Source organism: Helicoverpa zea, chromosome 6 (assembly GCF_022581195.2).
Source record: "Helicoverpa zea isolate HzStark_Cry1AcR chromosome 6, ilHelZeax1.1, whole genome shotgun sequence".
Lineage (NCBI taxonomy): Eukaryota > Metazoa > Arthropoda > Insecta > Lepidoptera > Noctuidae > Helicoverpa > Helicoverpa zea.
This window is the reverse complement of record NC_061457.1, coordinates 12463069-12487990: the sequence shown is the minus strand read 5'-3', so window position 1 is coordinate 12487990 and position 24922 is coordinate 12463069. Positions and strand designations below refer to the sequence as shown.

Here is a 24922-nt window from a genome sequence, read left to right as displayed (position 1 = left end):
TTATAATTTAGAGCTTTTTATTTATCCACTAAATCTATAACTATTAACATTTTTGGTCTAAACTTATAAACAATTAGGGCCATGACCGCTTGGCAGTGTAGCCTTCGTACTTCTTCCTATATTTCAGGCCAGTCACAATAGTTGAGCTCTTGGGGAACGCGGAGATACCCTTGAAGATATTGTCTTTATCTGAAATAAAAAATATATCGTTAGTATACACGATTTTTTTTCAATATCTTCAGAAGAGTTTTCTTGACACTTACCTGGCTTGAATCTGACATAATCAGGTTGCACATACAAGTTCTTAGGCAACTCCATCCTCTTCAATGCGTCGAATGGTGTAGCTGTGTCCACGGGGGTCTTGTAAAATTCCTTCAGATCAGCTGTAAATAAATTATATTTTATTAAAATACGTGGGAACTCCCCTAATGTGATCCATTGAGGTAAAGGTTTTATCGACGCTAGCGCCTTTTGACAGTTGACAGATGTTAATTTGAAGTCCCTTTGTTTTGATTGGCTGATAACTGACATAACAAAACTTTTAATTTATTTTGATCGTTTTTTTTCTGCTGTGAAAGAGTTCTTTGAAATTTTAAAGTGTTGAAATTCGATTTTTTTAATCTTTCTACAAATCAGAAGTGGGATATGTAATGTTAGACATGTAAGATAAGTTTTTACCTACTTTTCATTTTTTTCTTGTTGGTTTTACATCTATACTAATATTATAAAGAGGAAAACTGTTTGTTTGGTTGTAATGGATAAACTCAAAAACTACTGGACCGATTTTAAATATTCTTTCACCATTAGAAAGCTATATTATCTGCGAGTAATATAAGCTATATTTTATCCCGGTGCGGGCAGTAGCTCCCACGGGACGCGGGTGAAACTGCGGTAAAACGGCTAGTGAGTAATAAAATCTTTTTTTAGGAATATTATCATTCAGTTAGTATTTATTCAGTGCTTAGCAGTATCAAAGTGAGAAAAGTTTTATGCTGCGTGAGCTATTAGGCAGTAAAAGAATAGGGAATATTTTTACACCAGTCAAGTTATTATTGGCTTATTATTCATAGCCTTATTAGATTCTTCAAAACCATTAAGCTATTTTATAGAAAACTAGCTTCTGCCAGCGGTTTCACCCGCATCCCGTGGGAACTACGTCCCGTACCGGGATAAAAAAGTAGCCTATATAGCCCACCATACAAGATTCATTAATTAATCTTGAGTAAATTTTTAACTTAAATTAAAAAATAACCGGCCAAGTGCGAGTCAGTTTCGTTCATCATCCTCCTCCGAGCCTTTTTCCCAATCATGTTGGGGTCGGCTTCCAGTCTAACCGGATTCAGCTGAGTACCAGTGCTTTACAAGAAGCGACTGCCTATCTGACCTCCTCAACCCAGTTACCCGGGCAACCCGATACCCCTTGGTTAGACTGGTGTCAGACTTACTGGCTTCTGACTACCGTAATGACTGCCAAGGATGTTCAATGACAGCCGGGACCTACAGTTTAACGTGCCATCCGAAACACAGCCAATGGTGTCTAAGATATACTTAGAAAGTACATACAGACTTAGAAAAGTTGCATTGGTACTTGCCTGTCCTGGGATCGAACCCGCGCCCTCATACTTGAGAGATTGGTCCTTTACCCACTAGGCCACCATGACTTTTTCAGTCAGTTTGCGAGTCAGTTTCGTTCCGTACTATTATTTGGACGTAGTTATGCAGAAACATTCCAACCCACTGTACGCGTAAATGCTTATATCTCAAATTAAACTTGAATTTGAGATATAAGCATTTACGCGTTTCAGTTGTATTCTTTTTTATTCTAACTAGTAAAGGTACTAGAGGTTTTATTGTTGAATTATATTGAGTTTAGATAACCATATGCTAAATTTTAGGCTGTTCAATCACAATAACTCGATTTCGAGTGACTTGTGGGTTGGAACGTTTCTGCATAACTATGTCCATTTGTAAAATGAGCAAAACAATCACATTTGTTGTATGGGAGCCCCCCAAAATATTTATTTTATTCTAGATTTCAGTATTTGTTGTTATAGCAGCAACGGAAATACATCATCTGTGAAAATTTTAACTCTAACCTTCATGGTTCATGAGATACAGCCTGGTGACAGACGGATGGACGGACAGAGAAACTAAAACAATAGGGTCCCGTTTTACCCTTTGGGTACGGAACCCTAAAAAATACTAGGCATCATATAGAAACATTATTAAAGAACTGCTTTAGCTAAGTTTCTTGTGAGGTTTGTGTGAGCAGTTTGTACCAAGTAAGTACATATGAGAAATTGCAATGTTTATGAATGATTTCTCAATAAGTTGTTTAAATACATTTTTTTTCACATATAATTCAAAAACGTTGCAGCATAAAGATTCTTTAAAAATGATAGTTCATGGTGAATAAACTGTGTTGCCACCATATTTCAACATACCAACACTTTCAATAGTGTGCAGCAAAGAGTTTGGTACATCATATCCAGTCTCCTCAAAGCATGCCTTCAGCACAGCAAACTTGGTTTCTAAAGCATCGAACTGAGCATCAGTGTTCAGACCCTTGGAAGAACATATTTTGGTGATGGTCTCTTCGATGTTTGCTGGTGGATCCCATGGTTTTGTTGGTCTTAGGAAACTGAAATTTAGAAATGGAGATTTATTAGCGTTGACAATCTAGTTTTTTGTAACTAAACTTATTTGTTTTTTGAAGCAGGTGCTTTTGTATGTCTTATTTTGTATAATTATTATGATGTGAGTAAGTTATTAAACAGTAACAAACAATTATAAACGTAATAAGAGATGATGTTTATTGTAAATTAACAGAAACATTGATAATTTACCCTCTAGCAGACAAAGATTCCGCAGCGGCTTGTAATTTCTTGTCTGCTTTAGGATATTTCTTTTGCTTATACCTTACCGATACGACCTGTAAATTGTTAAACGAAAAATTAATTATTACGGAAAAGGGATACATTGATATATCTACTGGAGAAGGTCAATATTAGAATATTTGGGATGGTGTGCAAAAAATAACCTGTAAATTCCTGGCCGGTAATGCAGATAGCACATTTCGCAACATTTTGTCTTACGTGATTTACTATCTATATTTTCAACAGAAAAAAATCACTATTTATTTATTTCCTCGGAAGTTATCCTTTTGTATTTTGTGTGAAATTCTTCCGTGCATTTGACAACCATGAAACAATGTTACTCCATTACACGCAAAAAGGTATGAAAAAATACATATTTTTACAATGGTTTGCAAACAGAACATTAACACAAAATCTTGATTAAAAACCTTCAACTTCCAATAACTTTTGATTATAAAATATGTAATGCTGTTAATTGCGACTTGTGTGTGTTTTTGTGATGAATTTCACAAAAAGGTATCAAGGTTTCGAGTCGAAACCTTTCGTTTATTTTAGTTTATTATACTAAAGCACCGCTATTTTATTAAATAATGAAGTGGTAGTATTTCTTGGCAGACAAGTACAAGAATTATATAAAGTAGAGCCTGAAGTGAGCCATACTTGATAGTGACCGAAACGTAGAATGGAACGTTTTAATATTTCTAGACGAAACCAGTTTCTATTCTTTGCCGCCTACGGCAGCACTGTCGGCTTGGGTTGTTGTTTCCTATCCGCCATTTTCCAGTCGCCATTGAAAGGTGAAAACTTCACTAAATGTCGGTGATGATTTTAAGATTTTGAGTGGTTTCTTTAAGATTGAACCCGTTTTTAGTGTTGTGAAATGAAAATGAAGTGCCCCGGACTACCATGACGCATCAAAATCACCAAACAAACGGTGCAAGTCTCGAGGATTGCCACACAAACTTCTTCGCCTTGGTAAGTCACTTTTACATTGATGAAAGAACTCGTATGTACTTTTCTTTCGAAATCATTACGATTTACGTGATACTAGTATTGTGCGCTATTGTTCTCAAGTCTCCTGTCGCATGTTTAGGAATTCCTAAATAATGAGTCCACGACGTCTAAGTAGACGATCTGATTATCGTTAGTGGACGCTGATATACAAAATCCACCTTATTGCGCTACGTCTGCCGAATCGATCTATTGCGTTAAAGTTTTTGTATGGGACAATTTACGTTTAGGCGGCTAATGACGACCGGCCGTTAGTCATCCTGGCATCGTTCTCGCAACAACTCGGAGTCATGTCATGTTGCTAACCCACAAAATGTCAACGCATTCGGCGAGCGAGGCTACAAGAAGCCACCGGCCCATAGAGGTCATTTTGAATTCACCTGGCCGTAACGCGGACCGTAATGTGTTCGCGAGACTAGTTTCGCCAGGTTGAGGAAATAACTTTCTTATTACATTTTTCGCTTCGTATCGTTCGATAATGCGACACGATAGCGAGACATGAGGAGTAATGTTTATGTGCGTGTAAAAAAAACTGTCGGGTCATTCATTATCGCAGTGTTGTAGTGTTGAGTAGCTTTGCGTAATGTTCATAGCTGGCGCGAATTTTATCAGATTGTGTTCGGGTGAGGATTAGCGGGTGAGGGGCGGGCGCGCGGGGCGCCGGGGGCGGTCGGTCGTCCTCGGCGAGAAGCGAGCACAGCACGGGCGCCACTTCCACCTGACGCGTTGCCATATATCTCCGCGGCGGCGCGCGCCTGCCTGCACCCGTCTCCCTCTGCGCTCCGCCTATCTTGACGCGATACAAATTACCGATTTCTTGCCCTGCCTGCTTATTGTCTAATTATTTATGCGTCGTTTGCGGACAGCGTTGCTTTTGTCGCGTGGACTTTTTCCTCCACAACATAGACGATGACGCATCGGGGCTACTATTATAGGTGTCGCATTCGGGTTCAATACACTTTACAAGGAGCAATGCGCGAAAAATGCTTGGAATAATTTAATAGATACTGGATAGTAAAATAGGAAGTTTATCGCGGATTGTCGAGCTGGTCGGCGGGTTCGCCTAGGCTGGGTGCACGTCGAGGAATGCGCGGCATCTGCGCGGCGACATCACAGATGTCGCGGGACTCGCGGGGTCGGTGCGCGCGCGCTCACCGGCTGCGCAGGCGTCTTGCGCTCATTCAACCGTTTATGAATGGTCGTAATGATTGTAACTTTCCCATAAGCGGGCCTCCGCCCAGGCACCAGTTGCGTGCACCGTGATTATCTAGGTAGCTGATGTACGTCTTTGTTCTTTTACCTGTTTACGCTTTGTCTTATAAATTCTAGTACAGTCATACGCAGTATGTCATAGTGACTTTGTCTTGACCATTGTTTACCCTTGACGTATGAGAATGAACTGGCGATAATCATTCATTCCGTAACAATGTTTTCATTGGTAATATTTGGAACCAAGCTAATTTATTAGCTGAAGTTTTCCACTTGTTTTGTTTTAGTGTGCAAACAACATCCAATTATTCCCAGGCATTGAACTTAGGAATTGTGTCTGTAGTTTTCAAGATAAACGTTTCTGTCTACATAGATTTGTCACCGCATAACCACGATGTCCATTGAGTGTCGGAATTATCCACTAAGTTATTCATGGCATCTGACGAGGTCGACACACGAGTCCCCGCAACCTCTGCCTCACACCCTTTATCACCCTCTGTGCATACAGAGCACGACTTCAATTTCATCCTGACTGAGCTCCCTCACTGTTATGATTCCTAGCTCTCCACTTCTAGGTCACTTCTTCAACATTCTTCTAAGAACAGATTTTGTGTGCCTATAAATCGCACCACTAATTGATATTGACCAGTCTTCATTAACCATGTAATTAACTGGATAACAGTATTAAAACGAGTTGTTTAACTACCATTTTGGCGGCAATAAAGCAATGGATTATTTTTATTATTTCATGTTTTGCCAAGTGGCGATACTACTATTAAACTTCCTTAATGTAATCAACCTAATTACAACAATGTTATGATAAATGTCTAATGCTTTGCTGGTTTTTATAAGCCATAAATTCTTGTATGATGCTAACGATGATCATAAATTCACACGAAGTCTGTTGTTTCGCCTTATGGTATTTCACACATGAAAATTTCACTTTCATCTTATTGGAAACGAGATAAAACAACTCGATTCTTGAAACAGAAGTTACGTCTTGTAAATAAGTTATGAGAGAGCTACAAGACGATGTTTCTTGAACGGCTCAAGGCCGACGGTATAAAAACATCTACCTGAAATCAGTGCTTTACTTGTTGCCCCTACATCCGAGATAATTTGAACTTTATACAAATGTAGCAGAGGTTCACTGTAAAATTGCATTGTTATAATGAAAATAAAGGTGACCTTATAGGTTATTATGCTTCATTTGAATCTGGCGGGTCTGTAAAGTATTTAAAAGCTGTCTGCGCCTGCGCATATCGGAGCAAACTGTAGGCTAGTACTAAATCCGGTTTATAGTATTTTAATAATTATGTATTAACTGCTTACGCTACAACGTTACGCACGCCGTAGCATGTTAATGAGTTCAAACGGATAAGGTTTATCCTGAACTTTTTTGTCATGTCATCCTTAAACAGCAAACATGTTATTGATACGAAAATATCAATACATACATATGTATATGAATTCGGGTTTCGTCAATTAAAATAAATTCAAAATTATCAATGATTGACGAACAGAAACTGAATAAATGTAGTGTAAATTAAAAACGAACTATAAGTTTTGTTATGTCGCGGGGGTCGTTATCTATCAGCTGATAAGTTATCACACTCACACGCTATCAAGGTTCCAACGAGAGCGCTCGGTGCTTCACGCCGCGCCCGCCGCTATCAGCCACCGCAATACTACAATGATTAAAAGCTCTGGAACCTATGCGAACGGAAATAAATGGAAAAATTAAAAATTTGTTTAAATTATATCTAACTAATCTTGACAGAATATTGCTGATAAATTGAAATTATCAATTCAATACTGTCCCATTTCATGATACAAGAATTGAAATTTAGTAGTCGTAATCACTGCGATAAAACACGTTCAAGTAATTTGACGCCTTTATCATACGCAAGACTACATCACGTGTATAGATTAAAAAGAAAACTGTTCAAATAATATGTATGAATCGCATGATCATTTTGGTAAATAAAGGCCCCGGTACCCGCATATGTTGTGTCGAATCAAAACTTGCGGTTTTGAAAGCTTCGCTCTGTTTATTTTGTAACCAATCGTACTGTTGATAGTTGTTTACAGTGCGACCGGCTATATAACGCCGCATTATCACACATGATAAACGCACAGTTGCGGCGGCGGTATCTCACGCTCCTTCAACACTTGAAATTAATATTACGATTGATGTAACGATCCCAGAAAAGAAATCAGCACAATATCTCAGGCTAAATTGAATTTAGTCTACAGTTGCAGTTACAAGGAAAACAAGTTGACGTTTCCTTAGGACGTGTGACGTGTTACCCGACATAGGTATGACGTACTGTTTGTGTCAAGTATCGAGTGACCTCAGATTGGAAAATGCCAGATAATTTAAGTACATAACTACTTATAATATCATATAGTGCAAATGAAATAATAATCAGTGAGAAGCATGGGATAGTGACGCTTGTGGGAAAATATAGTCTAAACACGCATGCAAATGACTAACGAACAAGTGTTGCTCATACTTTCCTGGGATCTGTTTCATGCAATGGATTATTGCACCACAAATCCCACCATTCGTGCTATCACTCGAAGGTCACTGAAGGTCTCTCAAGGTCTCTCTAGGAATCACAAGAATCTACTTACCATTCCTTAAAGATAAACAGCTGATACTTTTTTAAAGGTTGACAATGACATGTCAAGTGGTTTTAAATTATTGCACGATAGCGAATTATCAGCAATGAATGTCGATTGGCTTATCGAAGTTATCACAACGACTATTTTAATAGAGTATGTCTAATAATATATAATGAACACATTCATGTGACGGAGGTCGGTCCTTGAATCGAGCGAGTTCGTCCTTCGCGCGCTATCCACAACGTCCTTAATCGATGCTGTTCCGCAACGAGTGCCTTTGTTTAACCCACATTGAAGAGAAAGGTCCGTATCACTGAGTCGCGGCAATTAAAACTATTTTCGAGTTAACGCGTAATCGAATTACTCCATTGCTTGATGGCCTTGCTTCAATTGGAGTCAGGGGAAATGTTTCGATATGCGAAAATATTTCAATGTCTGCGTTTAATTAATTCGGCATATTCTACATACTCCATATATGCGGTTTGACGTTTTCTATTTTGTGTAGGTACCGTTGATACAATTTCTCACGAAAATAATTAGATTGCTGTCCACATTCCAAACGTTTTTTGAATGGCCCTAAATCCAGTCGGTATGACACATAAAGAAAATAAAATCACCAAGGCCATTCAAATATTTGTTTAATAAAATAAACCAGTCTTAAATGGTCCGACGATATGACATCACTTGATGCGATCCTGACAGCATCTTCGTAACGTCCTTTTCCTCTTGTTATGAGCTACATTCTGGGTCAAGGTTCTGTTTTGATGATACTGTCACGAGGAAAAATGTTCGCTCTTTCTCATTTGGTTACCATCTCGATATGGGCCATGCGGTCAGAGATAGTGGATTTATTATCATAGTTTTGATGTTTGCTTACTTCCTAGAAAATTCGCTCTTGAAAACGAAGGCTTCTAGATTTTTTGGTTGTTGGTTGGTTATATTGTAGATAATTGTTATTGGGGTCATTCAATGTTATTGTTTTGTTTACCTGAACAAACCTTATTTCCCTTCTTCACAACTTCTGTCGTCTCCGAGATTGTCGTTCTCCATCAGAAGGCAATTAAGGTGTTCCGCTATAATAGCGGCAGCGGTCCGGCCGCGACCGCGGTCACGATATGTGGGTCAAGATAACAGAAGTGCTCTGTGCCTGTCCCACATTCGATGCTTTGCCAGAGCTCGATACTCCACACCGACGAGTCCTGTGTCTACAGTAAACACTCAATTTTAAATCATAGCACTAGCCATTGTTATTCGATGATTTATAGTAAACACTACTAGTAGACCTAAACGAGATCAGAAGCTCAAATTCATAATTATTTGTTATGAAAATAAGCCATTGATTGATTTATGAACTAGAGACAAAAACTGTTTGCGCTGTCCGTATTTCTCCGCGATTATAACTATTTGACGGATCTCATCAATACTCTTTGTAGTTGTGTTACGGTTGAATGCATCTCCGTCGAACGCAAAGTTCATTAGTATCATTGAAAACACCGTGTTCAAGTTTCTGTTATGTCGATCGATAAAAACAAGTCTTCACTAGCCTTGTGCTCCACTTTCGCTTTTATTGGCTAAAGGTTATTTCTACACGAGTAATTTTACTCCGTAATCCGGCTACACCCCGTCGTACGGGACGCAAGTGTCTCAAACCGAGAAAGTAAAGAGTGACCTATATTTTTTATTGTGTAAACAAGTCGGTGTTGTGTGTTGACAACACTTGGCACCGTCTGTACGTGTGCAAGGCGAAGCGCACTTTATGATCGTTTGAGAAGTAAATACAGCGTTTGAAGATTAGCTGGAACACTACAAATGTCTGCTCGTAGCCGAAAGCGCCTGTCGGCCCTTAGCATGCAAGTTTTGGCCCTCGTCTCACGGAAAACAAGTTTCACTGTACGATTAACTGCGTCGTGTTGTTGTACAAGCGTAACACATAACTTCACGTATTCCGACCTCTCGGCTATAAAGAGCTAACGTATGTAAAACTTGATGTATTGCTCCAACTTAAGAGAAACTTTCTTGCTGCGATAAAACTAAAAGCAGCTCGACTAATTTATTCAAGTGGAGTTTTATAGTAACTTAATAGTTAACAGGCTTGTTCAGATTCATTGCAGTTTCTGAACTGCATCTTGGAATCATACCTCCTGTTTCGAATATCTATTTGTAATAGTATGGCAAAATGGCAATGCATAATTTGTAAACACCGGAGTTTGTAGTCAAAATTCGGAAGTTGCTACTTCATTACATAATAATAATATTCGTGTCTAAATGCCTTATTATTCTAATAACCATTTCTAATAGCAATATTTAGAAACGTGGACAATAATTATAGTCAACATTACATAACGTTTCGCCGATGTGTCGCTTATAAGTTGACCTCATTTGCAAATTATTCAAAATATTAACTGTCAACAGACAATGCGAATCGAAGCGATTGCACACTGGCCGATGAAATTATTAGTTTAATTGACGTGGTCGATTGTCAGTACAAGCTATCGTTATTATTACTGTGTAGTAGAACATGGTCGAATGTCTGAGGGCTCAATCGGATTAAATTTAAAACGCTTTCACTACAATCCCCCTCTTTACCTCTATCATTCGCCCCACCATCTGCAGAAGACGTGAAGGTGTGAAGTCGTCGACGAGAATATCTATGATTTGTTCCATAAAGACGTACCTACCTTCTCAAATCGGGGTCTAATTTATTTTAATGTTATTTGAATCGTCTGGTTATGCCTTGAATGTTAAGTTATGTATGACGCATTCTTTGGAGGACAATCGCAATTTTTGGGTCTGGCTAGTCATTCACACTTCACACTTATTTGTCAATAACGTTTATTGGGTTTTTCAAAGGTTGAGTTTTATAATGAGCATTGCAATTCCACAAATTGCAATGCTCATTATAGTTGAATATTTATTAAACATGCAACTGAAACTCTTCCCAAATGAACCGAACGTGAGCACATTATCATATTATTTCAATTAAAACAGAGTTGGTAAACGTGCAAGTGGCTTTCCCGTATTTGTCGCGGCCCACTTGTTAAATAGTGCACGTAGCACGTAGTAGTTTACGTGTCACCATAGAGGCTGAGGTTTAACGCGTGAGAAGGTATGTCTAGAGAGCAAAAGAGACGGAATTATCAAGTGATCGAGATCACAATGTAGGCGATATTGTTTCTGTACTCACTTAAGTTAACTGGTTGTTTGAAATCTTCTCGAATCTTCGAGAGCTTTTCTTTCGCATTATTGCGCCGCACATCCTCGGGTTTCAATAACAGATATTTCTGCGAATGTAGTCGCTACTCGCATCTAACTACCTGTCGCACTACAATATCCTAGCGACGTCCTTTGTATGCGTAAAAGGTTCGTGGCTGCGACGGAATATGCACGCCGGCGGCTCGTACCAACAATCGTCGAGTTCTCAATCTCGAGATTAAAATGTTTGCCGACATCTTGACATCAATGATTTCGCTATTGAGCTACTACTTTATTTATTTTACGGCTCGAGTACTTGGTGTTGGAACTAATTCCAATGAACTTTTAATTTAATTGTTATAAAGCAAAATATGCTTAACTCACCAAAAAAAAAACTAGGTCAAACCTTCAAATTTCTAGACTAGACGTAAGGTCGTTGGGTTCGTTGACCGCTGTCGGCGCGCGGTTGTACCGTTAGCAACGTAGCGCACCAGTACTGCCTATCTGCGTACCCTTTACCCTTCAGTTCTGAGGACGAAACCGGACCTTAGATCTAGATCTTGAGTTCAATCGTCCTTATGGAAATATCAATTGGCCTGAAAATATCGAGACAATGTGTCAGCTTAATTTTTGGTAACAGATCTGTTTTCTTGTAAAACTACTGGTCTTTAGCCCAAAAAATTATGGCTTTAATGAATATTTTTGTCAGTCGGCGATCTTGTAACCGTTTCGTTTGTCGACCTCCTTCCTGAGGTTGTCCACTACCTATCCGCCTGTCGTTGGCCTCGAGTCGCCATGATACCGGCAACATTATCCTGACGTAATATCTCTCGTATAATCGTTATCTAAACAGCGATTAAAAATTCAACTTCCAAACAGATATATCGTCTTGTCTTCGCATGATGACTTAATTTGTCCTAAAATATATTCAAGTTAAAATCGAAACAACATCAACATTTTTCATTGTGGATCCCCTTAAGTTAATAATATAATCATCTTTTTCTCTTTGATGATTGTGTGTTCGTTTAGCTGCTGTTGATGGATTCAATTTACATAGCTGTCAAAATCAAAATCAAATTGTTTTTATTTCAAATAGGCCTTTGCAGGCTCTTATGAAACGTCAAATTAGTTGCACGGTTCCAAAAAGTTGGTCTCATGGAGAAGAGCCGGCAAGAAACTCCATAGACACTCTTTTAAAAAGTAATATTGTCACAAACATTCTATTACATAACAATAGTAAGCTGATAAAATTATACAATGCAACTGAAAGGTAAACAGTAAATCTATACAATCCAAAGAGAAAAGAAAAAGACGTTTAATTGCCAGGGAAGCCACACATGGAAAGATGAGTTATCGCCATATAATATCTTTATCGTCAACGAAGTCTTGAATTTTATAATAAGCTTTTTTAATGAGGGTGGATTTTACAGTGTTCTTAAATTTTATATCCGTGAGATCGGTTACACACTTAGGCAGCTTGTTGTAAAAACGGACACAGTTCCCTAAAAACGATTTATTCGATTTCGTTAATCTGAATCTCGGAACTACTAGTTTGTGCTTGTTTCTTGTATTAATCGAATGTATATCACTTTTAATAATAAATTGATTTAAGTTTTTGCGTACGAACATTATATTTTCAAGAATGTAAAGAGAAGGAAGTGTAAGTATTTCAATTTCTTTAAATAATTCTCTCAATGACTCGCGAGGGCCGAGGCCATAAATTGCACGAACTGCCCTTTTCTGGAGTACAAATATTGAATTTACGTCCGCCGCTGCCCCCCACAATAAAATACCGTAGGACATAATACTATGGAAGTAAGCAAAATACACGAGCCTAGCAGTAGCAACGTCAGTAATCTGTCTTATTTTTCTGACTGCATAAGCTGCGGAACTCAGCCTTTTTGACATTGCTGAGATGTGAGCACCCCATTGCAATTTAGAGTCTATGGTGATGCCCAGGAAGACGGTTTGCTTAATAACATCTAACTTATTATCGTCCAGAACGATATTGAGCCCTACTGGTGTTACATTAGGTAAAGAGAATTTAATACATTTCGTTTTAGAAGAATTAAGAAGCAAGTTATTCGCGGCAAACCACTTGCTCAGAATAACCAAGCTATCGTTTACGTTTATGGGACTAGATTCCTTTCTGTTAATTTTGAAGACAAGGGAAGTGTCATCAGCAAATAAAATAATGTCAGAGATCTCAGACATCATATACGGGAGATCATTTATATAAGCTAAGAATAAAAAAGGACCTAAAATTGAGCCCTGCGGCACGCCCATTTTTACTAATGACCCAGATGAAGTTGAGCCACTTATGTCCACTACTTGCTGTCTATTTGATAGATAGGAAAGGACGAGCGCGAGAGCTTTACCACGAATTCCGTAGTGGTTCAGCTTACAAATGAGAGTGTCGTGGTCAACGCAATCGAACGCCTTAGAAAGGTCGCAGAAGATGCCCACAGCATCCCGCGAATCTTCCCAGGCGTTTAAGATTTGGGTGATCAATCTTGCACTTGCGTCAGTGGTGGACCTACCCTTTGTGAAGCCGTACTGGCGGTCATGAAATATGGTGTTTAAATTAAAATGTCTTAACATCTGATCTAACATGATCCTTTCGAAGATTTTACTAAAGGCTGGAAGGATTGAAATAGGTCTGTAGTTGGAAGGGTTTTTCTTACAGCCTGATTTAAAGATAGGAATAATTTTGCTGAGTTTCATCAAGTCAGGGAAGATACCGTTGTCAATGCAAAGGTTAAAAATTTCACTAAGTATTGGGGCAACACTCTCAATAATGGAATTAATGACTGTGACAGAAAAGCCCCATAAGTCCTCAGTCTTTTTTAGATTTAAAGACTTGAATGCTCTTTTAATCGTGTAATCAGAAACACATTGAAATTTAAAACTAGGTACATTTCTACTGAAGTTTTGTCGAAGTAACGACTCAGCTAATATCGAAGATGAATTAAGGGACTTGGTAACCTCTACGGGAATGTTTGAAAAAAAGGTGTCAAAAGCATTGGCAACCTCTACCTTATCTGAGATAACAGCATTATCAATAACTAACCGCGGGTCAGCATCCCGCATTTTGGTTTGGCCAGTTTCAACGTTTATAATATTCCAGACCGTTTTTATTTTATTGTCTGATTTGGCTATTTTATTACGGCTTATGTTTAACTGATCACCAGATATAGTAACAAATAGCAGACAAAAATAGTAAATGATCACCAAAATGAAACTCGCATTTTAATGTAAAACTATAACCAAAGTTTTAACACTTTTCTATCCTATTTAAGTGAAATTACTCCAAAATAAATCATGCGTAAGCCAAAAATAGTAAATGATCACCAAAATTAAACCACCATTTTAATGTAAGATTATAACCAAAGTTTTTAAATTCTGCTATCCTATTTAAGCAAAATGAGTCCAAATAAATCATTGTTATCCCAAAAGTAGTAAATGATCATCAAAATTATACTAGCGTTTTAATATAAAATGATAATCAAAGTTTTTACATCTTGCTATCCTGTTTAAGTAAACTGACTCCAAAAAAATAAGTTCGGCCTGATACAATTAATGTAATAAGATTATGGGGACCCTTTTCCTGCACTAGGGTGGAAAATTGTCTATTGCATGCCTCTAACTAAACAGTGCGATAAGAGTGTGTTTTCGAGGGAGTGTATTGAGAAACACATTCTTCTACTTCTTTCTCCTGCCCTGTTCCCAATTTTACTTGGGGTCGGTGCAATATGTCATTTTATTCCATTTTCCCCTGTCACTCGTCATACTGACACTCACGCATGCATTGCAAGCCGGACACATAACTTAATATGGCATCATAATACTTTATTTGGTAATAAGCCTACATTTTATGGCAATCACAGTGACTTATTTAGGCAAAAATAATACATTAATTTGGTCGTCAAGAGTTGGTGATCATTTACTAAATTTGGTGGTCGAATACAATTTAAAGTGAAGTCGTGACTAAAATAGCTGGTACTATTACATTTTTAGACTTTATTTTTCTGGTGTTCAGTAGATATTTCTGGTTACAAAACTAAGGGTATCAAAGCATTTTATGGTGGTCATTATATTTGTTCCCTTTTATTACTAATTGATTTCGATTTAGCAAGAATACATACCTTTTTAAATATCTTCGAGTAGTTTCTTACATAATCGTGAAAAGATGGATCAGAAGTCAATGACCTTTCGTGGTACAAGTTATATAAGACATCCCTACTTATCCTAATCCCTTTAGTAGACCATTCACTGAATTTAAATTTGTGAGTGATTTCAATAGTTTTTTTCGGACATGACTTATTAAGTTCCAGACAGAGTGTATTAAATAAATGTTTAAATAGTTTATTTGGCTTTTTACAGTCTATGTTAATACAATTTAATTTATCCGAAGTATTATCTTTAAATTTTTGCAAAGTTTTTTTGTTCAATGGTCTAAAGGTAATTTTCTTATTTAATGAATTTATTTTATTCGCTTTAAAACTAACAAGCTGACCTTTGTGGTCCGACCGTACACCAGATATTAAGGAAGAATGTTCAATATTACTGTTATTAGTAAATATATTATCAATACAGGTACTGGAAGTAGCCGTAATTCTAGTAGGATCATTAAACAAATAATTTAGATTAAATGAATTAAATAACGCTAAAAGGTTACATTTATCAGATGATTCAGACAAAAGATCTATGTTAAAATCACCACAAATATAGACTAATTTATTACTTTTAAAAACTTTTGAGAGAATATCTTCCATATGAATGAGGAATAAAGAAAAATTTGATGCTGGTGGTCTATATACGCATAATATTATATGGCTTTCTATCTCTGCACATGCTACCTCGCAGACGCGATCAACAGAGCCAGAGCTAATGTCTAATCTGTTTTTAAATTTTAAATTACTTTTAGATAAGATTATTGTACCTCCACCCTCAGCTGAAACTCTGTTAAACACACTGGCAACCACAAAATTATTTACATTAAATGACATTTTATCAGGCTTTAACCATGTCTCGCAAAGACATATTATATCAATAGAATATTTATCAATTAATAATTCAATATCTAAAATTTTGCCAGAAAAGCGGTTTATATTCTGATGAAAGAGAATAAGGTTACTACAATGCTTTTCTATTGTCTCAGGTGCTAGTTTAAATATTCAATCACCGTATTGTTAGGTAAACTAGACAATACTGATTCGTCGCTTATCCTAGGTTTTGTCATATTGTTATCTATGACACTGTTAATATTATATGCTAACAAAGAAGCAATCACATCTTTATATTTATTAGGAAAATACATACATTCCCTTGTTAAATAAAAATCACTAACAAACTTGTTAGTGTCAAAAAACAATAATTTGTCGCTATGACAACATGTCAGAGTGTACAAGAAATTGTTCAAACTATGAACATACTTATTTTGTTTGTCTGAAGAGCAATCTGAATATGGTAATGCACAAAGTATAATATTTTTCAGATCGAGTTTTATTAGGGCATTGATACCATTTGCAATGTCACTTTTAGTTAAATCAAGACTATCACCTATTAAAAGAATTAATGTGGAGTTAGCATCGAACTGAGTATTAATTATGTTTTTTATTATATAATTGAAATGTAAATCAGGGTAGCAGTGACTAGTTACAATGTGTGATTTAGAGAGTGAGTGTTGAATGTAGGAGCCTATACCTTTACCAAACCTGTCTGTGAATAAAATTGAATTAAATTGCTTGATGTTAGAGGAGCCCTCAACGGACTGAGGGGGTTCTGGCAGATTAGCTGCAAGCCGGGGTTCAGGCAGTGTGTCAGGTTGTGTACAGTTGGAGGAGAGATTGTTTACCAATGCCTCATACTTCTCTGCACTATATTTCACCAGGTCCACTAGCTCACCGGCCTGCTGCAAGCGGGCACTTAGTTCCTTTTGACAATCCTCATATTTACTGAAGATGTATGAAAGCAATTTTTCTTTGACGGTTAGCTGGTCGTGTAACTGCTGTATGTCCAGGTCATAGGTAGCTCTGCACTGTTCAAGTTCAAGGGAACAAGTATTTAACTGCTGTACTAGATTCACACGTTCTCTCCTAAGGTGCATACAGTTGTTCACCTTATTCTGTTTCCTTACAGTACGGTACTTTCTGATATTTTTTTTACATTTAATGTATTTCTTGAGTTTATTTTTACTTAAAACTAATGGACATTGCATTATGGTAACATCCCCAGTCTGTTTTGTTGTGCTTGTGCGAATGTAGACATACATGCGCAAGCGCCGATGTGGCCTCTAAAACGATCCATGGCGCGTGCCTGTGGACGCGTTTGCCGCATAACAATTCCATTTTAATACCTTCGTGCATGCAATATCATACTTGTTAAGTCGGCGAAATTGACTATCGATACTTTACAATATATCGTTCACGGTTTTGAGCGATAAATAATTGCTACAAATATTTTGTAAGCCAGTCAACTTTATAGTCTGTTAATCAGTTTTGAACAGTTTCAAATTATAACTGCGAGTTTTGAAATGTTCTTACTCTTGGTAAAGTTGTTTATCTGTTGAAAATATTCCGGTGTGTTTTATTCACGTTTGCCGGCGAGCTAATAAATGCAGGATCTATTATCTTTGGTCACGTGGTGCGTGTCCTCGCCCTTGGTGACATACAAGCTTAGTTGTACAACGAGAATGTAAATCTTGCTTTTATAAACATGGCTATGTCTGTGTTTTCCTGCTCGATGCCCACTACCTTCCTTTTATCTATATGGCATTAATTTCCTCTGAGCAGATTGCCGATCATTGAATGAAACGCAAAGTTGGAATTGATTGGTATTCAGCTAGTATGGATGAGTTTTTATTGAGAGGCATTTCAACCGCTTCAACATCTTTATTAACTGTTGCTTTACTTTTATTTTCACAGTTATCAAGTTTCTCAATCATATTTTATTTGCATTTAATTATTCTTGTGTTGTAAGTTGTTGTTGAATCTCAACTAAATTCACTGAGGAACAGGCGAAAACTTAAAGACGTGCGTGTGATACGAATCTCTGAGGTCAAAGGTAATCATTTTATCATGACAACATTGGTAAAAACTGTGCGGCCAAACAAGCTATCTCTCTCGCTCCACTTGAAGTAGATAGAGTGAGGAATAGCAAATGGTAAGTGTTGCCGTTGGCCGCCGCCCACTCGCAAGTAATGTGGTAGTATATTGTCGGCTTATGGTGCATCTGTGTGTGTGAGTGCGTATGTACCTACGTATGGGCCAGGTAACTGTTGTCCGCAGTAAATATTGTCTCCTTTAGTGGTTTTAATGCGATAATATGTTTATATGTTAACAGTTTTGTAAAGGTTTCATCTACATGTTTAAAGGCAATTTATTTCAATCCTGACCGTATCCATTTCTATGAATTTTTGATTTAGATTTTCAGTAGGAATCATGTAATTTTCTGCTCTCGTCTGTATTCAGATTTTGCTTCATGAGCCACACTGACAGTATTTTTGCAAATGTCAAAACTTCCTGTATATTGATATAAACAATAATACCAAAAAATCTTCAAAACTGTAAATTCTTGGCCTATACAGTGTTTACAACTTTGCATACAATCTTTTGGCCTTGAAACCGGTTGTCTTGCTTGTATAAAATCTTACAATTACCACATACAGAAAAATAAGGTAAGGCACATAGCAACAGCCGTGTGACATAAGTTCAACACGCGCAATCCATAATAATGATGACGTTCGCGGAAGTGGCCAGTGGCCGGCCACACCACGCACGCACCGCGGACACGATAACTGTGCCGAAATACTGCAGCACAGCCGCAACACTCGACACCCGTGAATTTTCACAGACTGTTTACAAACACGATTATTTTTAGGTGACTATTTCCAACCTATGTGCACTCGAGACTAGAGATTATAAACTCAACACAAATATTCTTTCACTAAGAAAGACAGGTAAACGAAACAGTCACCCCCTCTTGATCGGAAAACAAAACGCATCTAGTGACGTCACACGTCAAAAATGCAGTAGCGAAGTGCACGGCCGGGGGCGGTCGCACGCGCAGCGCACCGTCACATCATCCTCGATTGTTTACCCCGCTAGTAACGTAACCGCGCGATGTTGCCACTCTGCGCCTCGCCTCCTCTCACTTTCGCGATTGCCGCGGTCTTGCTCACGTCTCATATGTTTGTCCCGCTCACTCGACTAGCGGTGCTCGACTTTTTTGGACATGCAGTTTTTTTCCGTTCTAGGTTATGATCGCTTTACGGGATCATTGTTTTACAGGAAACGGATTATAAAGTAGTTCCTTATTCATTTATTTGAACGATAACGATGTTTATCAACCTCGGTAGAGGAATCCTGAAGAATAAGGTTGACAGTAATCATCTCATACATACGAATATCTGCATCTATTAGTCATTGAGTGCGTATGACCAAATATGTGTACACAGTGCTGCAAAAGACTCACGTAGGGACACGCCGCCAGCGCACCGTGTATTTGAGTGGGCGAACACGATAAAGGGACCAAATGGGAACACTACTGCTATTTATGTATTTATTTAACCCAAATACGTAAGGTGACATCGAACATTAGCGAGGAACATTTTAATTCCCAACACGGGGAGAATTGCAAACTATTTAAGCCCTGCTCTCATTTGACTTAAAACTTTTCAAAGGCTGCGCGGAGTGACGTAACACCGCTTTACAGCTACAGCCGGTATTTTTCGGAAAAGGCACGGCTTTCGACCGGCTTCATCCGGGTGTTATCGTCGGGCTAGGCGTCCATCCGTCGCTCGTTTCGCATTTTAAAATTCAAATAACCGCAGATTTTTCCCGACAAACTTGCTCTGCCCTATGCAGTATGGTCTTTGTCGAGGAATATTTTTGCTTAATATCCACTGCGCGATTTTGTCATAGCACCGCAAGATATTGCAGCTTTTGAATTTTTATTGTGATCCATTGACCTTAGTGTGGGTGTATTGGAAATACATTAGCGTCTCGCTTACACTATGTATTATTGATGAGTTCCTTCGCTCACTTACTCGTGCATACATTACTAAGGTATTTATAAGATTGATTTTATTCTTGAAAGCTTAGCCTGTTCAATTTAGTTCCATATTCGATAGAATCAAGAAACTTCGCGTCAAACTCATGAAAAAAAAAGCTGTCATAAGTATTTGGCGAATAGCAGCACAGCATGATTTTGCATTTGGGGATTTCCCAGTCATAGACCCATTGCCCTTGGTTTTAGACTAGACTTCATATTATTTACCTTAGATAAGACTATCGCTATCATATGAAACATGTTATTCGGGTTCATTGATGATATTTAATGGGTCAAAATCTACAAATAATATCTGAAACCTGTTATAATCTATACAACCCAATTTATGATAATATTATGTACGAGCTTTACGGGTAATTAAGTAAATTAGTATAAAATGGAGTCAAGTCATCACTTGGTACAATAGAAAGTGAAGCGGGCTGCGCGGGCGCATCGGGCGCGTTAGAAAGCGGCCGCCGGCCGGCCCCGGCGCCGCCCGAACGAACATTCACGACATCGAGCTTGACGCATTCCTCCATATGTACTCGAGAATGTGATCCAATTACTAATTGAACACAGCCTTTCAATCAATCTTCAGGAATTCCTGATCTTTGATCTTGAACTGATGCTCTATAAACAACCGCTTTATACAACCACTATTACGTACAATATGATTCAATCTCTGTCACACTATCTATAGACGCACATTATCATCCTCCGAGCCTTTTTCCCAATCATGTTGGGGTCGGCTTCCAGTCTAACCGGATTCAGCTGAGTACCAGTGCTTTACAAGAAGCGACTGCCTATCTGACCTCCTCAACCCAGTTACCCGGGCAACCCGATACCCCTTGGTTAGACTGGTGTCAGACTTACTGGCTTCTGACTACCCGTAACGACTGCCAAGGTTGTTCAATGACAGCCGGGACCTACAGTTTAACGTGCCATCCGAAACACAGTCAGTGGTGTCTAAGATATACTTAGAAAGTACATACAAACTTAGAAAAGTTGCATTGGTACTTGCCTGACCTGGGATCGAACCCGCGCCCTCGTACTTGAGAGGTTGGTTCTTTACCCACTAGGCCACCACGACTATAGACGCACATTATATTTCAATAAAAACCTAACTACTGTGGCTAATAAAACTATAATAAAACTTCCATAGCACAGCACACCATAAACGACTGACTTGTATAGTTTAGTACGTAAATATCGTTTTGCAGTCACGTTATAAGTATAAGAGTCGACCAATAACCCCTCATTTGGAAGTTTACACTAAACTCGTTTGGAGTAAGTTATTCCTCCCCTTATCGCGTTAGGTCGATGCGACCCCACGCGTCACGTCTGCCAGGTGTGCGGCCTTCCGCCGCAGATGCTTGTGACGTGGAAAATCTACAAACGACTTAACCTTGTCTGTTACCTAATTAATCGCTAATTGCCGTCTTTTAGCGTGACTTCTTCATGAAACGAAAGCTTATTTAAGTTTGGCAACGCTTCACGTTCACGCTGCTATTTCTTACGTTACTTAATTTAAAATTGATAAGTTTCAATTCACGATACTCTAAAAGAATTATCACTATCGCACGCACTTGTACATGTTGTTTATATTATTAAAAGATAACTATCTGTTACACAATAACAGATATTTACGCCCAACTTATCGTCCATTAAAACCAAGTATATCTGTGTATCATTTTATGTTTATTTAAATGACCAGAAACGGGTGAGCGCCGACCGCGAGCGGTAAAGGGTTGAAAGCTTTCGAGTATTATTATGTTTAAACAATAAACATGTGTGTGTATGTTTGACGTTATTTACGTTTAATGACCTCCTTTCATTATTTTACAGAAGTTTCATTTTACTTTATTTGAATTAAAATAAAGTGTATTACTTAAATTTTATCTGCATGAAACAGTATAAACAAACTTAAATACATAACTGTACTACGATTATCATAAAGTTTATTTTTCGTTATGCAAATGGTACTTCATTAGAACTGGCTAATGAAAGTGAGAACGACTACTTAAGAGACTAGAAAAACAGAAGTGTTACAGATAGGTTAGTGTGTCCAGCGAGGGGCGATGGGTGTTTGACCCGATAAAATATTTGCATACCCAAGGTCGAAACACCACCTGCCGCATATACCCACACTTCGGCGTGCAATTGACGCTCACTAATGGCGCTGTGAATGGGAAACTAATTGGCTGCCTGCTCATTTTCGGCTCATGTGTGAATGAAAAGTTTAACGGTCAAACTGTGGCATTATTTTACTTTATGACCTAATGGTACTCGCAAATAAACTTGTATACGAAACTGTTGAAATCATGCAAGGGAATGAACTGGCTCTAATAGTGCTCAAATCGTGACTTGCTCCAAGTTTCTCGACCACGCACGCCATATTACTTCCTCAAGTCTTTACTGACAACCAACCGCGGAAAACAGCACTATACTTGGAATTCCATGTAAATATTTTCAATTCAGAGATCAAAACAAGAAAAGCGAAAGTACTGTGTGATGTCCATCGCAATTCTACGTATTTATTTTAAAGTAATCGAGTCTGTATTTGCTCAGAAACGAACAACTTGCGATTTTAATGGTGAGCCTTTCAGCTGATTCAATAAGTTCAGTTTAAATATTATGAGAATATCATCAATATGAATTGCGCCACTGAATGGTTATTATACAGTATTTATGAAAGCTTTTTACCCATAAAAGCAGGCACAGGTGCTTCCGATGACACGATCATCGCGTTTAATATAATTGAGATGTTCATAAAATACTTTCATAATGTTTACCCACTAATTACTGTTATCTATAAAATAACCGCTCCGTTTTATACGTTAGGTTAACTGCTTAATGTACAGAACACGTGTGGGGACTACAGAAACATTCTCGGTTAATATCTCGGCGTTAGAGCTTCGTGTAGCCTTATCGCGTTTTTACAACGCAACCGGGTGCAAGCACATCTCACGTATATTACGAACAAGTCCCATACAGAAGCTTTGTGAGATAGTTTACAACGAAGTATAATTCCTCGCTGCGGTGCACGGTGGCTTCCGGGTGCGACGCAGAATACCTCTGATCTTGCACCTCTGTCCCCCTGGACTCTTGCCAGAGACAATTTTAGAACAATTTCGAGGCCTCTGTGCAGTTTTCGTCCTGATTATGCGGACGATTAATTCTGTCCATGTTGGCAGGTTAGGCAGCGGCGTTGCGGATTTCTTATTGTTTTCGCGACGGTCTATTGTTTGTTTACAAACTCACTCCTATAGTGTCACGTGCGGAGTATTTGTATTGAGATAATATGCGACATAATCTTTTAGCAGCATCTCGTCTGTCCAGTGCATTCATGTGTTTATAGCAGTGGTTCTTAACCTTTTTGCCATGAGGGACCACTTCACCAAAAGTTTATCATGCCGCGGACCACCTCATTGGTTTACCTAAATTGAGGGTTCTTTGATAAAGAAATCAAGCACACTTTATCATTAGCACTCATTTCTTTATTATTTAGCAAAAAAACTAAAATTTACAAATTTTAATTTAATGAGATTTTTGTGACTGCATTCTCTTTACTATCTTCAGAATTCTTCTCTATGCTTATGCAGTTTCCAAATGCGCGAGCAAAGCGAGCACGAATTTTTTTTCAGACTCAAATAAACATTACGTAAAATGTAGCCCAAACGTACTTAACTTTTTGTTTGTTGACAAATGCAAGAATAAGTGCGCTTCTGAATACGCGAGCGACGCGAGCGCGAATTTTTTTTTTTTTTTAAGACTCAAAATTAAAATTACATAGAATGTAGTCCAAACATACATTTTTTACTGTTGGACAAGTAAGATGGATATGAATGGGAAGGGGGGATGGTCCGGACCCCGAAACTTAACTTATATACGTCCATGCGAAAACCCCTGCTCACATAGATAAGTCGGTAAAAATAAAGTTAGATAACGTATAGCAACGACGCGAAGCAAAGCTTCGCGGACCACTAGGAATGTCTCCAGGGACCACCAGTGGTCCGCGGACCACCGGTTAAGAACTACTGGTTTATAGCAATCCAATTCGAACATTTAAATTTTGATAAAAACACCCATGCGCCGTCTATCTAGAATTTTAGGATGAAATGCTAATTCTTTTGTTCTCTATTGCAGACGGAGCTGTATGGCATAAAATGGCGTAAGCTCGTATGGGGGGAGACGAGCGGCGGCGGCGACGGGGAGGAGGGCGGCGCGCCGCTGGCGGACCCGGTCATCAGCAGCTACGCGCGCTGCCTGGCCGGCGACATCCTGTGCGTGTGGCGGCGGGTGCCGGCGCCGCCGCCGCCCGACAACATCTATGAGATGAGCACCCCCGCGCCGCCGCCCCTCTCCCTCCGAGCCGCTAAAGAGCTATGGATATTCTGGTACGGCGAAGAGCCCGACCTGAATGGTCTAGTTGCACCAGAACTTATTGCCAGCCGTGAGTATTATTGTTTATGCTTATTCTTATTCGATTACAGAGAGATTCCCTTCTCTTCTCAAATAAACTTCGATACTTTTGAAATCATCCTTTTGTAAATTAATCTGTTGACAATTTGACCTTATCAAAAGAGTTAAATACAACCTTGTATAAAAAAAAAAAAAACAGAATCTATTAAACTATAATTTTTACTACCAAAGTGTGCGCTTACATAGACTGTATAACTACACGGTAGGACATTACGCAATTTACGCAGATTATCTTAAGAAGACGGGCGACACAATGGCTCAAGTTAACAGCTCGTTAACCAAACCGAGAGACTGTATCGCGACAATTAACAGAAAGATTAAGATCTCGCGACGCGGACGTCATGCCGTCGACAATAGGGAACTCAGCAAGGAACCGGCCCGGGAACAACTGAGCAAGTAATCAACGTAATGAATGAGTCTTGCAAGTTTACCCCCAGTGTTTTATACGATGGTCGGGACTACATTTGAATTGG

General features: G+C 38.5%; 2 protein-coding genes across 3 annotated transcripts in view; one reads left to right on the top strand and one right to left on the bottom strand.

Moving 5' to 3' along the window:
• LOC124631360 (39S ribosomal protein L50, mitochondrial) lies at window positions 1–3227 on the bottom strand. Its single transcript, XM_047165725.1, has 5 exons — window positions 3041–3227; window positions 2847–2932; window positions 2445–2641; window positions 264–383; window positions 1–189 (listed from the first exon to the last, which is right to left on the bottom strand). The coding sequence occupies exons 1-5, from the start codon at window positions 3083–3085 to the stop codon at window positions 74–76; spliced, it is 564 nt and encodes a 187-aa protein (XP_047021681.1). The 5' UTR covers window positions 3086–3227; the 3' UTR covers window positions 1–73.
• Window positions 3228–3605: 378 nt separating this feature from the next.
• LOC124631359 (mediator of RNA polymerase II transcription subunit 13) overlaps window positions 3606–24922 on the top strand; it is a 65534-nt gene continuing 44217 nt past the window's right edge. For both annotated transcript variants that reach the window (XM_047165724.1, XM_047165723.1), the window contains exons 1-2: window positions 3606–3851; window positions 24114–24420. In XM_047165724.1, coding sequence (XP_047021680.1) covers window positions 3783–3851; window positions 24114–24420 — 376 coding nt within the window. In that variant the 5' untranslated portion in view covers window positions 3606–3782. The remainder of the gene's footprint in view (window positions 3852–24113; window positions 24421–24922) is intronic.

What these genes read in the sequence shown, in the direction of transcription:
- LOC124631360 (XM_047165725.1), bottom strand. Translation starts at nt 3,085, where the DNA reads ATGTTGCGAAATGTGCTATCTGCATTACCGGCCAGGAATTTACAG. An exon ending in TACCGGCCAGGAATTTACAG is followed by an intron (nt 2,933 to 3,040) that starts GTTATTTTTTGC and finishes AACAATTTACAG; the next exon opens with GTCGTATCGGTAAGGTATAA. An exon ending in TTATGTCAGATTCAAGCCAG is followed by an intron (nt 190 to 263) that starts GTAAGTGTCAAG and finishes TTTTTATTTCAG; the next exon opens with ATAAAGACAATATCTTCAAG.